The sequence below is a fragment of the Haliaeetus albicilla genome, chromosome 8, assembly GCF_947461875.1.
Source record: "Haliaeetus albicilla chromosome 8, bHalAlb1.1, whole genome shotgun sequence".
NCBI lineage: Eukaryota > Metazoa > Chordata > Aves > Accipitriformes > Accipitridae > Haliaeetus > Haliaeetus albicilla.
Genome location: NC_091490.1, coordinates 41,978,888 through 41,990,547, shown reverse-complemented (window position 1 = coordinate 41,990,547; position 11,660 = coordinate 41,978,888). Strand labels below are relative to the sequence as shown.

General features: G+C 47.3%; 1 protein-coding gene across 1 annotated transcript; it reads left to right on the top strand.

The window, feature by feature from the left end:
* The first annotated feature begins 1,972 nt into the window (after window positions 1–1,972).
* LOC104317569 (E3 ubiquitin-protein ligase RNF13-like) lies at window positions 1,973–2,986 on the top strand. Its single transcript, XM_009918456.1, has one exon. The coding sequence runs from the start codon at window positions 1,973–1,975 to the stop codon at window positions 2,984–2,986; it is 1,014 nt and encodes a 337-aa protein (XP_009916758.1).
* Window positions 2,987–11,660: the final 8,674 nt, after the last annotated feature.

The following is an 11,660-nucleotide window of genomic DNA, read 5'->3' as shown; positions in this document are numbered from 1 at the left end:
TTGCTGGAGCAGCCAGGAGATAATAGCACACCAAATACAGAGGGGATCATTCCTTGGTCCCACATCTGTCACAGCTCACACAAACACATGGCTCCTTGTCCAGCCCCAAAGACAGACATACCCCTTATGCAAGCAGCAGGTCACTGTCAGTACATAAAGCTTTGATGTGGAGCCAGAAATAGAGCATTGAGTGCAAGTAAAGAGGCAAAGATTTTAAAGAACACTAGGATGATGGATGCCATCACAAGAAGCACAAAACCAAGCCAAAAATCCACCCTCAAAAAGGTCTCCCAGCGTACCTCCATTTTCTTCTTTATCTGTCACTCTACTAGAAAGCATTTGGCTTCTCCCCCCTCCCCAAACCTTTTCCTTGTTTTGTTTTTAAATGCATCGAAATGTCTCCCTGCAATTGTAAAACTCTTTAGATGAGGGGAAAATAAAATCGATTTGAAATCACAGCTGCTGGGAGTCTCTGGCGCGCACACACACACACTGTCTGCTGACATTTTCTGTAGCTCTTTTCCCAGTGAAATCTGTCTCAACCAGAGCCCAAGGGGGCTAGTAACAAATCAGTTGCCTAGTACATGAGTGATTTTTTTTAACTACAGGTCCAACATAACTGCACTGGAAACCACGGGGCTACTCTCAAGTGAATCATTAAACAAAAAGGGCTGTTTGTTAAAAGGTACAGGTTTTTAGGGATTTGTGGTTCCGAACTGACCTGGGTTCATTGCATATTCAGACCTAGTTTGTTCTGACAACCAGGAGAGCTATTGCAATCCCATCAGGATGGTGTTCCTCCAGGCGCTGAGCAGTTACCATATGAGTTGGGAATTGCCTGAAAAATGGGGGCTTCTGCTGTCAAACACTCTGGGATGGAGGGACAACACTTGTGCCTTATGATTTGCACTCCTTTTTCAGCTTTTTCACCATAATCAGAATTTTTAAAGCGGTTTTTATAGCTAGAAGCTAAAGTCTTTTTTCAGCCATTTGATTTCCAGCAGCTGAGGTTTTAAAGTAAATAAGGTGAAAAGCCCCAATACAAAAGTTGGTGGTAGCCCTCCCAAGCTCATCCACCACCCACTCTCCCTGTGGTAGGACAGGAATCCAACAAGCTCAGCCCCAGCAAGACCCCAGTGTATCAGCCCCTTCAGCAAATCTAGCTGCTCACTCAGGGGCCTTGAAGGTGGATCTGCTCTCTTGGAAGTTTAGATAATGGCAGAGTGAGGCCCCACAAGCAAAAAGAGACTTTCAAATTCTGCTAGCTGCCATTTTGACTGACAGTTACTGATTGACTTATTTCAAATGACAGAAACCCCAATCTACCCCAAGTAATTTATTTGACTTGGTATCAATTCAAAGATCACAACTTTAAGGAAAAAGTGCATGTTCACCAGACCAGTCCAAGCTGCCACACACACCCCCAGCAGCAGAGGTTAACGGCTCATTCCCACTCTGCCACATTTTCCAGGAATTGCTTTGGCCACCAGCATGAAGCATTCCGGTCTGCAGTGGGCACGTAGCTGATGGGGAGGCTTATTTATCCTGCCTGCACATCATCAGCAAAATGAAACTGGCATCCTACTGGTACCTAGAGGGAGATGAAACTAGAAGCTACATGCATGGAGCAGACCAAAAAGGAAGGAGAGAAGTTTAAGCAGTTTGGCAGTAATGTTACGTGATCTAGCCTTGCAAAACAGTCACTGGGTGACATCACAGATCTGCAGAGATGATGTCTCCAGCTGCTAAGCAACACCCTTACAAGAAAGACAAGTTCTATCCTGGGAACCTCTGAACCTACAGAAAACCTGCAGAAACCTCTAGGGCAGAAACAGGTTTTGATCTCCATCCTCTCCATTGTGGCTCCATGGTGGTAAAACCCAGGTGGAATAGCGTCTCTGTGACTCTCTTACACCTTTCCTTTGGGACTAGCCTGGAAATCTGTATTCATAGCTAACCAGCTGCATTCAGTATGAATCTTCAGCTCCAGCTTCTTCACTTTGTCCTTGCCACTGCCTTCTACGACACCGCCCTTGCAGAAGCCTTTGGTTACGTGGCTTACAATGACAGCTCCAAGTGCGTTGCTTATAAAGCCCTGCCTGCATGCTTTGGGCCACGACTCCCGGCAGAAGGGCTGACAGGGTATTTGGTGAGGGTGATACCACCAAATGCTTGCCACGCAATAGAGAATCCTCCAGCACCAAGGAAGGCCTCCGAGACGTATATTGCACTCATAAAGGGGTATGACTGCTCTTATGTCAAGAAGGTCCTTCATGCCCAGCAGGCTGGGTACCAAACCGCTGTTGTGTACAATGTGGACTCTGAGCAAGTGATTACCATGACAGCTGATGACAAGGAAATCCAGCAGCTGATTAAGATACCATCACTCTTTACTGGACAATCGGTCTCCCTCCACTTGCAAAGGACTTCTCAATGTGAGAAAGGAACATACATCAGACTTCTACCACCCAAACACTATTTGGGTCCTTGTCAAGACAATGCTAAAATGCTGCAGGAAACTTCCATCATGCGGGATTTCAGCAACATGTTCTATGTCATTATTGCCACTATCTCAGTCATGGTTGGCTTAAGCTGGTACAGGAGGGCTTGCAACCCAAAACTGCACACATACAAGCAGGGCGACAAATATGAGATGTGCGGCATCTGCATGGCAGAGTACCAGGAAGGGGACAGCCTGAAGATCCTGTCCTGTTCCCACGCTTACCACAGGGCCTGCATTGACACCTGGTTCCACACCCAGCCCGGCAAGAAGACGTGTCCCTTCTGCAAGCACGTGGTGACCACCTATGGGCAAGATGACCTCCTGCCAGAGCAGGCTGGTGAAGATGTGAACGAGGAGGAACAGGACAACGAAGATAATGCATTCAGAGAAGGGCATGAAGATGAATATGTTGAAGACAAGAAAGATGATGCAAGCACAGTGGAAGAGGAAGGGTTTAATGCACTGGAGAACAGCATCATTTGAGCTGTGACTGGGATAAGCTATCATTAAACCAAGGGAAATCTCCCCTGTACTTTCTTTCAGCTCTTGCTCCAGGCTAGCTTTTATTGGGAAGCAATTAACATTGCAGCTTTCACTCCCCTCTCCTGGTCCCCACAATTTAAAAAAGGCATGAAATCTCATCTGGAAATATCAAAAACTCCTTGAGCCAGAACAACAAGGGAGAAGCAAAAAGGAGGGAAGCAGGGATTTTAGAACATTTGGTATGGGAGCTGGTTTACACCTGTTAGGATGTTTCCTCAATTCCCTCCCAAACATACATGTGCATGGACACACAGGCACACACAAACGCACTGAATCTTGCTTTTCAGTGTTACTTAAGGGGAGTGCCCAGAAATCCCAAGTTAGAACTGTCTCCCATGTATTGCAGCTAGCAGGAACCATTCCGCAGCCTGACAAGTAGATATGGGGAAAAAAAAAGGGGGGGGTACTAAAGGGTAAAAATGAAGCAACTGCCCCCCTCATCAGCAGTGAAAACAGAGCCCCCAGCACCCCCTCATCACCCAGTGCACTGACACACACTGTCCCCAGGCATCGGGGTAGCTCAGTGCTGTCCACTGCAGAGGACAGCATTGGCCTTTAACTACACCGGCAGAAAAACTGAGCTGGAAATATTGAGGGCACTTTAAACACTATCTCCTCAGACAGGAGGTGATGCCAGCAGGAGGTAGAGGTCTTTACAGCAGGATTCGCTTTGTGGAGCTGGGTAGATGGAAAAAAGAATGAAATGCTTCTGAGTGTGGCGTAATTGGCTGCTTTTGCCTGCTGGCTGACAATCTCGCACGCTCACAGGGGCTGACGTGACAGGTACATGTAACCTCCTGCTACCTAGGTTGTTCCAGGTCATTATCCAAATGTGCCTAAGCACCTTAAGGGGAGCTGGATTTATGTACTAACATGATGCAAACAGATCTTCATCTCTTCTCTAGATACAGCAGGTATAGACGTATTATTTGGGCAGCCTCTGAATATATTTCCAATCCTGCTTAAAGTGAGAGCACGAGCAGAAGTCAGCACTAGTTCCCCAGGCTGGTACGGGTGGCTCTAACACCCACTGTGGATGGGGCAGCTAGCCAAGTCCCAAACTGCATATGGGGATACAGAGCTGGAAACACTCACAAAACCACTATTAGCATTTAATCTCATATAAAAGAAAGGCATAAAACCTCTTTAGTAAATGCCAAAAATTTAGTAAGTGAACAGCTCTAACATACTGTGACCAAAGACATCAAACCTGCACAGCTGTACAAAGGCTAAACTCCCAAATCAAAGGCTCTCCTCTGAACATAAAACACTCAATTTCTTATGGGCAGTATCCAAGAAGTGGACTGTCATCAGATCACTATTAGGACCATGCAACTAGATGACACAACTATGGCCAGCAAATAAGACTAGTGCCTTGGAGTGTTTTCTTTTTGAGTGGTTACATAAAGACTCAAGAGGCCAGGAGTTTAGAAAAACATTGTCTGAAAACATCATGCTGCTGAACTGAGAAGCATGATCTCTGCAACACAGAAACCTTGGTGACTTTTGAAAATAACAGCACCTAGATTACTCGGATATCTTTAAGATATCTATATCTTAGAAAGGGCTGGGAAAAGATACATGAATACATGCAATAGCCATTGACAAGGTGGACCTGAATCCATCACTCCTGCCCCAGGGAAAACCAGACAGCTTCAGGTGGAAGGAAGACAGGAAACTGCAGTTTCAGAATTTTTTTTGGCGGTGGAGAAGTTTCAAACCAATTTTGCCTGGAATGAAACATGACAGCATTTCCAAGGACTTGATGGAAACAAGTCTTTCTGCAAGTCCTCAAACTGAGCCGTTTCATTTGTGGAACAAATGGGGAAAAATGATTTTAAAGTCAGTTCACAAGAAAACTGCCCTCCTCTGCAGGGTGTGCAGCCTCCTGGGAGCCATAAATCACTTCCACTGCAGAACAAGGCCCCTCAGGGTGCCTGAGAAGGCAAAGGCAGTTGTCTCCATCTGGGGAAGGAGACAGGTCCTTCAGATGGTGATTAGCAGCAGGAAGTTCATTTAGGTGCCTTTAATTGCCTTCTGGAGGTTACTCTCCTGTCAGCAACTTGGAAGGAGACAGGACTGGCTTGCCTAAGCTGCACAAATGTAGTAGTCTTCATCCACTGCTGAGCATCTAGAGCTGGCCTGAAAGCTCCCCTGGGTCCATAGCCCCCACTGAGACATGAGACCCCAGGTCTTCAAAGGGAAGGAATAAAAGGAAGGATGTTGGTAGCACTCCCAGTATTCTCAGCACATTCTCACTGCCCTCATTCTCCCTCAGCCAAGGTCTGAAAAAGCACAGATGCTGCAAATGTGCAGGGACCAGGCTGAAGAGCCAGTATTTTCTGCATGCTGATGGCACAATGGGCCAAAACAGGCTGCTGTCTCCCACAGCAAGTGTCTCACGTCCTACTGATGAAGGAGAAGTGATTGAATAAGACCCCTGAGCCAGACCTTGAGATGGTTCTCTATAATCACACAAAAAGCCACAGTGTCATCCAGCTGCAGAGTGCTGGGCTTGAGAGGAGAGTCCCAGGGGGAATTCTCCAGGCTGTATTATGCATGAGGTGAGATGAGCTGATCATAGTGCCCTTAATATCTATGATTTCTTTCCATCTTCAAAAGCAGCACATGCTCTAGATGGGCTGAATTTTTACTGAAATGGGTCAGTAGAAAAATAGATCCTTCTACAACGCAATGCTGCGTTGCCTTAATTTAAAAAGGAGAGGAAAAAAGGAACAAAATCTGGGTAAGAGAGAAGCTCTTCACTCCATTTAATATTATGAAAGCCTATTGCACTGAAAATCTGAAATGTGTACCACAGCGAACCTGACCTCCAGCCCTACAGCTGTCAGATCCACTGCCCTCCATCAGCATTAATGGCACTTCTAACATAGCGAGGTTAGCTTATTGCCAGGGTGGGACACGCAGCCCTCATAGCCTGAATGAGGATTATTAACTTCCCTGGAGGTAGCACTATCCCAGCATTTAAAATAAACTACAACAGACAATACACAAGAGGGAAAAGGAGAGCGAGGGGTCTGGGTCCTGCTGGGGCAGAGCTGTTGACTCTGGGGACAGTGATGGAGCTGTATATCCTACAGCAGCTCAGGGATGTGCCTGTTCCAGTTCAACAGCACTGCAGTTTGGTTGTGAACCAGGAGAGAAGTTAAGGGAGATGAGGTCTGGAAAAGGCCATGCTGGGAGGTGGTACGAGCTTTTGCAGAGATGCTGTAATGGCAGTGAATTTAGTTGTCACCAAACCACACAGAGGATGCAAGAGATGAGAAGACAGCAGCTACTGGGAAAGGACCCCCCATTTCTCTATGTCCCAGAGCTCAAGCAGAAGGGAAATGGTATCTGCAGAGTTTCAAACTCATGCCAGAAAAAGGATAACTAGAAATATTTCAGACAAACGCTGTGCAGAAAAAGATTAACTAGGGGTGAGGGGGAAGGCAAATGCAGTCTTACAGGTCCAGCCAGGAACAGCTTGGAAGACCGACCAAAGCCCTAATGAACCCATCAGAAAGCCCTAATAAGGGAAGAGCCAAGGACGATCCAACATGTACATTTTTGATCAGAGCACTGGTGCTGGCTGGAAGCACCAGTATAACCCACGTGGAACCTCCACTGATAACTCTGCCTTGGGGGAGCAGCCAAATAGTTGCTTAAATGAGCTGCCAGGAGCCCTCCTCCTTCTAGCATGCTCCTGCCCCATAAACTGAGCTCTGCTGCACATACTCTATTAAGCAATAACCAGGTTCCAGCACGGCCTCAAAAAATGACTTACAGATCTCATTTGTCAGGGGGTTCTTTCCCATTTCTTGCACATTTTATTGCAGGCTTTTTCTGCACAAATGTGGTTCAGTATATTGGTGGGAGAGTCACCAGACTGTGACCCAGAGGGAAGCAGCTGATGATCCAGCACCAGGCACTATTGACTTCACCGCCCACATGTCAGTGCTACAGATCACCAGGAGTAATTAGGGTGGCTGATTACCCCATGTGCAGCCTATGGGCAACTGTCCAGTGGAGACATTTTCCCCACATAGAAAGCCAGCACTAAGCCTTGGCAACAACATTTAAAGAACTACTTTGAGGGTTTAAGTGAGATTTGAGTGATCTATAGACCCTGCGCAGGCCAAAGGTAGGAATTTCAACCTTGAACACTCAAGTTTAATACTTACTGTAATTAAAAGAAGAGAGCCAACTTCCCTGTGGCACAACCTGACTGACATCAATAGCATTACAGCAGCAAAGACCCTTACCTTTGATCTCCAAAATCCATCTGGGATGGAGATGAAGGACAGAATGTGCCTGCCCACAGGGCCAGGAGTCTCTGCTACCCAAAGGCTGCAAGACCCACGGAAACCTTCCTTCCTTGGGCCATACTGCCTACCTCCCACACCATCATATTGCAGGAGGGTTTTATTTTTTTCCTTGCGAGGTAGGCATTACTCAGTGCCTCCATTCCACCAAAAGGACCTTCCTTATAGCTGTCCATGCCCACCAGCACTTCAAGCCTGGTGGATGGGCTGCCTGTACCCCTCGCAGCAGGGATGGGGGCTGGCTCTGGCAGCTGTGCTCCATCTCACTCTCAGGGCTCATGCAGGAGCAGCAGGCTTCAGGCAGCTTTAGGCACAAGCAGCTTTGCTTCCCAACTCCCTGTTCTTGCCCAAACATCTTGGGCACGTGGGGACATATGGTTGGCCCTTTATAACTCTTAGGACCTAAGTGTTCCTTCCTTCATCCAGTCTATATCTCAGCCTCCTCCTTTTCCAGGTCAGGTTTTCCCACCTCAGGTTCTGATGCCCAGTCTTCCCTCCCACCAACCCATCTCCTTATCCCCACCCCATGATGCTCCCCTTTCTCTCCTGCTCATGGAAAGCTTCATGTGTGCCTTAAATCAGGTTACACCGAGGTATCTTTGCACACAGGAAGCCTGGTACAGCTAAGCCAGGAATCCAGCTCTCGGGGGTAATCTGCAGAGTATGCCTGGTTATTAGTCACTACAGTAGAACAATCAACACCGTTTCTGTAATGCAGTAAGATGGATTGAAGCTACTTAAGAATATAAGGAAATGGGATCAGCGCTTTGAAAAAAAAGTAGCTTGACTCACCAAATCCGCTTCTACTATAGCAGCTCTGCGCTCACGCACAGCCTTTGATTGCACACGCTAATGCTGCAGCACAGATGCTTACAGCTGGCAACGCCAGGCCTGAACAGCCTGACAACAGTCAAGCCCATACTGGGAACACCAACACCTTACCCTGATGGCAATACATGACAGTCCCACGCTGAGGTAGCAAGGAACAAGATACAGCTCTGCTGTGTTGCTCCTATTCCTTTCTTGTTATCAGAAGAGATCACACTTTCACTCCGTGTCTGTTTTTGCACCAGAACAGTTCTGCTCTTTGGTACTTTTCCCTTTCAAATGTACTCGGAAAATAAAGATCCAGCTCTTCCCATTGCATCTGCACCAAGACCTGAGCAGACTGCAAAGTCTCAGAGGCTTCAAGCTACTTGCTCTCGTGCTTAATCACAAAGATTGATTCCACACCTCCCTTAAAGAGATGAGGCGTGATCAGGTACAAAACTCCTTCCCTGACCCAAAAAACACTATTTCTCCACAAATCTCTCCCCTCTCTTGAAATCAGCAGAGATGCTACTCCAGAAATTTAAGAAATGGTATATCAACAGGGTAAAAAGTCTCCCCAGTGCCAGATCCCACTAGCCACAGTAGCACTGGGAAAGAGGGATCATAGGTATCACTGGCCTGGCATTGTAGGTGTTGGGAAGCATCCTCCATAGAGGCATCTCCTGCCTGAAGAGCCAAGACCAGTATGTGACAGTGATCCTAAAGAAAAAAAAAAAAAATGTTGTCTTCTGCTGACTCAGACAAGTGTCTTTTTACCTCCCAGAAATCAGGGGGTGTGAATGGCTCTGTAGAGAAGTCTGGAGGAAGGAACTGAGAAACAGCCAGGGAGACTGAAGCAGGCTTTGAAAAGCCTCTGCAGAGAAGCAGCAGCAACAGTACCTCTTGGAAGACCATTCTGTGCTTTCACTGCCCATGCCCTGTCCGCAGGAAAACTCCCCTGCCCTCCCATGCCCAAAGAGGGCAGCTACCCCACTGCCAGCACTGAGCTTGGCCAATACAAGGAGGGAAGAAAAGGACCAGAAACGTGGAAAAATGTGTCTGATACAACTCATTTCTATGTGAATGAAACCCCGAAGTCTCCTGAGAGAGAAAGCAGGGGAATGTGGATGAGAAATCACCACTTTATAGGTAGTTAACAGAGGTGCTTGGAGAATGGGGGCACATCCAAGGCTCCCTATTTACCCATTCCACGAAGTATCTCCTTACTACTCCTGTTTATTGACTAAGTGTAAACTACTGTAGTAGTCTAAGGATGGAGATCTGAGCCAATTTTTTACTTCTGACCTTTGTACCCCTCTGCCACAAAGCTGGGGGAAAGAGGGGAAAAAACTGACTTGGCCCGACTGCCCTGATTAACTGGAGTCCTGATTGATTTTGATAAGTAGCTCTGGCCTCATTCATCAGCACAGCATATACCCAGCTAAGCAGAGGAGCAGCACATCAATCCAGACCACCCCAAGCAGCACAGAGCTGGTCTGAGAGCAACAGCATCTTTTATACACCTTTTCATATGATGAAACCTCATAATCTTTCCCATTCTCCCCCCTGACATTTTAAGACCTTCTAAGGAAAATCATTCACCCTCTTCAGATGGGCAGCAAAGATTATCCCCAAGGGCTCAACCTTGTTAAACTTCAAGTTTGGGGCTGTGGGAAGCCCTGACTCCATCAGAACAAGTGACAGCACCCAGGATTACAGGGGCCAGATGCTCTCAGCTCCTCTATGTTACAGAACCAGGTGTGCAGCTCCTGTGCATCACTGTAAGGAGATGCACCACAGGCCAGCACAGAGCTAAATTGAAGATCAGGAGGCAGAAATCAAACAGGGAGATTGGAGGCAGGCTAACACAAGGCTTAAGATGGAGATTTTGATTAAGAGGAGAAAGGGGGAAGAACACACATGCAGAGCAGCATCCATCTCTGGCACCAAGAGCCCCACCAGAGCCCTGCAGTCCAAAGGGAGAGACTCTGAGCATTTTGCCCATTGGATTTGAAAACCCTTTCCGCTGTCAGCTTGGTTTTGCTCTCATTCAAGCATGTGATGGAGAGAGAAAATGAATGCAAGAAAAAAGATACTGTGGATTTAATTGACCATATTTGTCACTGGAGCAAGAAAACTAACCCTAGCAATAGCAGTGGCTGAGTGACATGCATTTAATTGGTATATGAGATGCATTTGCTTTGGTCAATGAAATATATATGAAAATCTTCATCTTAACCTGACCTTTCCAGGAAAGCTCTGGTCTAAATAGCGCTGCCCAATGCTGCTGTGACAGCTGGGCACTCCCCTGCCACTCCAGCAAGCCCAGAGCAGCACCCCTGCACCACCAAAGCCTCCCTGCTCACTTCTGCTTTGGCTTTCCCTGTGCCCAGCCCAACTCTGAGCTATGTCTTGCTTTGCACCGTTTTCTCTACCCATTTACACCCTGACATCTTCACACTGCTTTTCCCAGGCTTGAACTAACTGCCTTCCCCCTTAGAGGCAGTGCAACTTGTGTCACCCAACAGCCCTGCCAGCGGCTGAGCATCCTCAGGTCCCAGTGAAATCAGTAATTTTCCCCTGGCAAATTCACTGCCTGGTGATGAGCAGGATGCCAGGACATGGGACCTAGAGACTGATGGAGGCAGATCTGCTCTTCCTGCTGCCCCAGTATTTCTTTAGCTGTGGACAGTAACAAACCCAAGCTGTTCATTCAGCCTTGACTCCTCTGGTCAGAGGTTTACAGCCAAAGTGTTTTACTGAACCTCCCAAAAGTCCTTCCTGGTGTGGCCCAAAGGCTTATTTAGGGCAGTGTCCTGGGAGCACTTGGGGTTGAGCCAGTAGTGCAAAGGCAGAACCAGACAGATTTGGTGGGGTCTGGTGTCTGCACCCACAGTTGGGATTCCCACTGCAGGAGTAAGAGCTCCACAAAACAAATTACATCTAATTAGAGCAGGCATATTGTGCCCAAGGAGCATCATTGTGCAAATATTTATTCAAGTCTTTAAAGAGACCTTTGCGAGAGGCAAAACAAACGGTGTTTCTGTAGCCACGGATGGTCCTTCCAGCCAGGTGGGACTGCAGCACTGCAAAGCCATCTGTCAGCACCTGAGCTCACCCTCTGACACAAGCCATACATTTTCCATGCCTCTTCGGGGCAGGATTTGTGACGCTTTGATGACAGCATGTTCCTTTCCAGCACAAGGTCAAGCCAACCATTTCCTCCTTCCCAAGGCCTCAGATTTACCCTGGGTGTAACTCCCTCAACTTCACCAGATAGATTTGGGCACTGTGACCTCTCTCTTTTCTTTTTTTTTTTTAAAGTCCCTTGCTACAGCATGAGGAGACACCTGGCAGAACCGTTCTGCCTGGAAATCCATCCTCGGATTGTTTTATCTCTATTAGCCCTTGCAAGCAGATGACAGGGGAGCATGAACATAGACAGTGTGGGATGAGACATTCACCCAGCTGCTAGTTCA

Excerpts from the sequence above, each read along its gene's own strand:
- LOC104317569 (XM_009918456.1), top strand. The coding sequence starts at position 1,973 with ATGAATCTTCAGCTCCAGCTTCTTCACTTTGTCCTTGCCACTGCCTTC.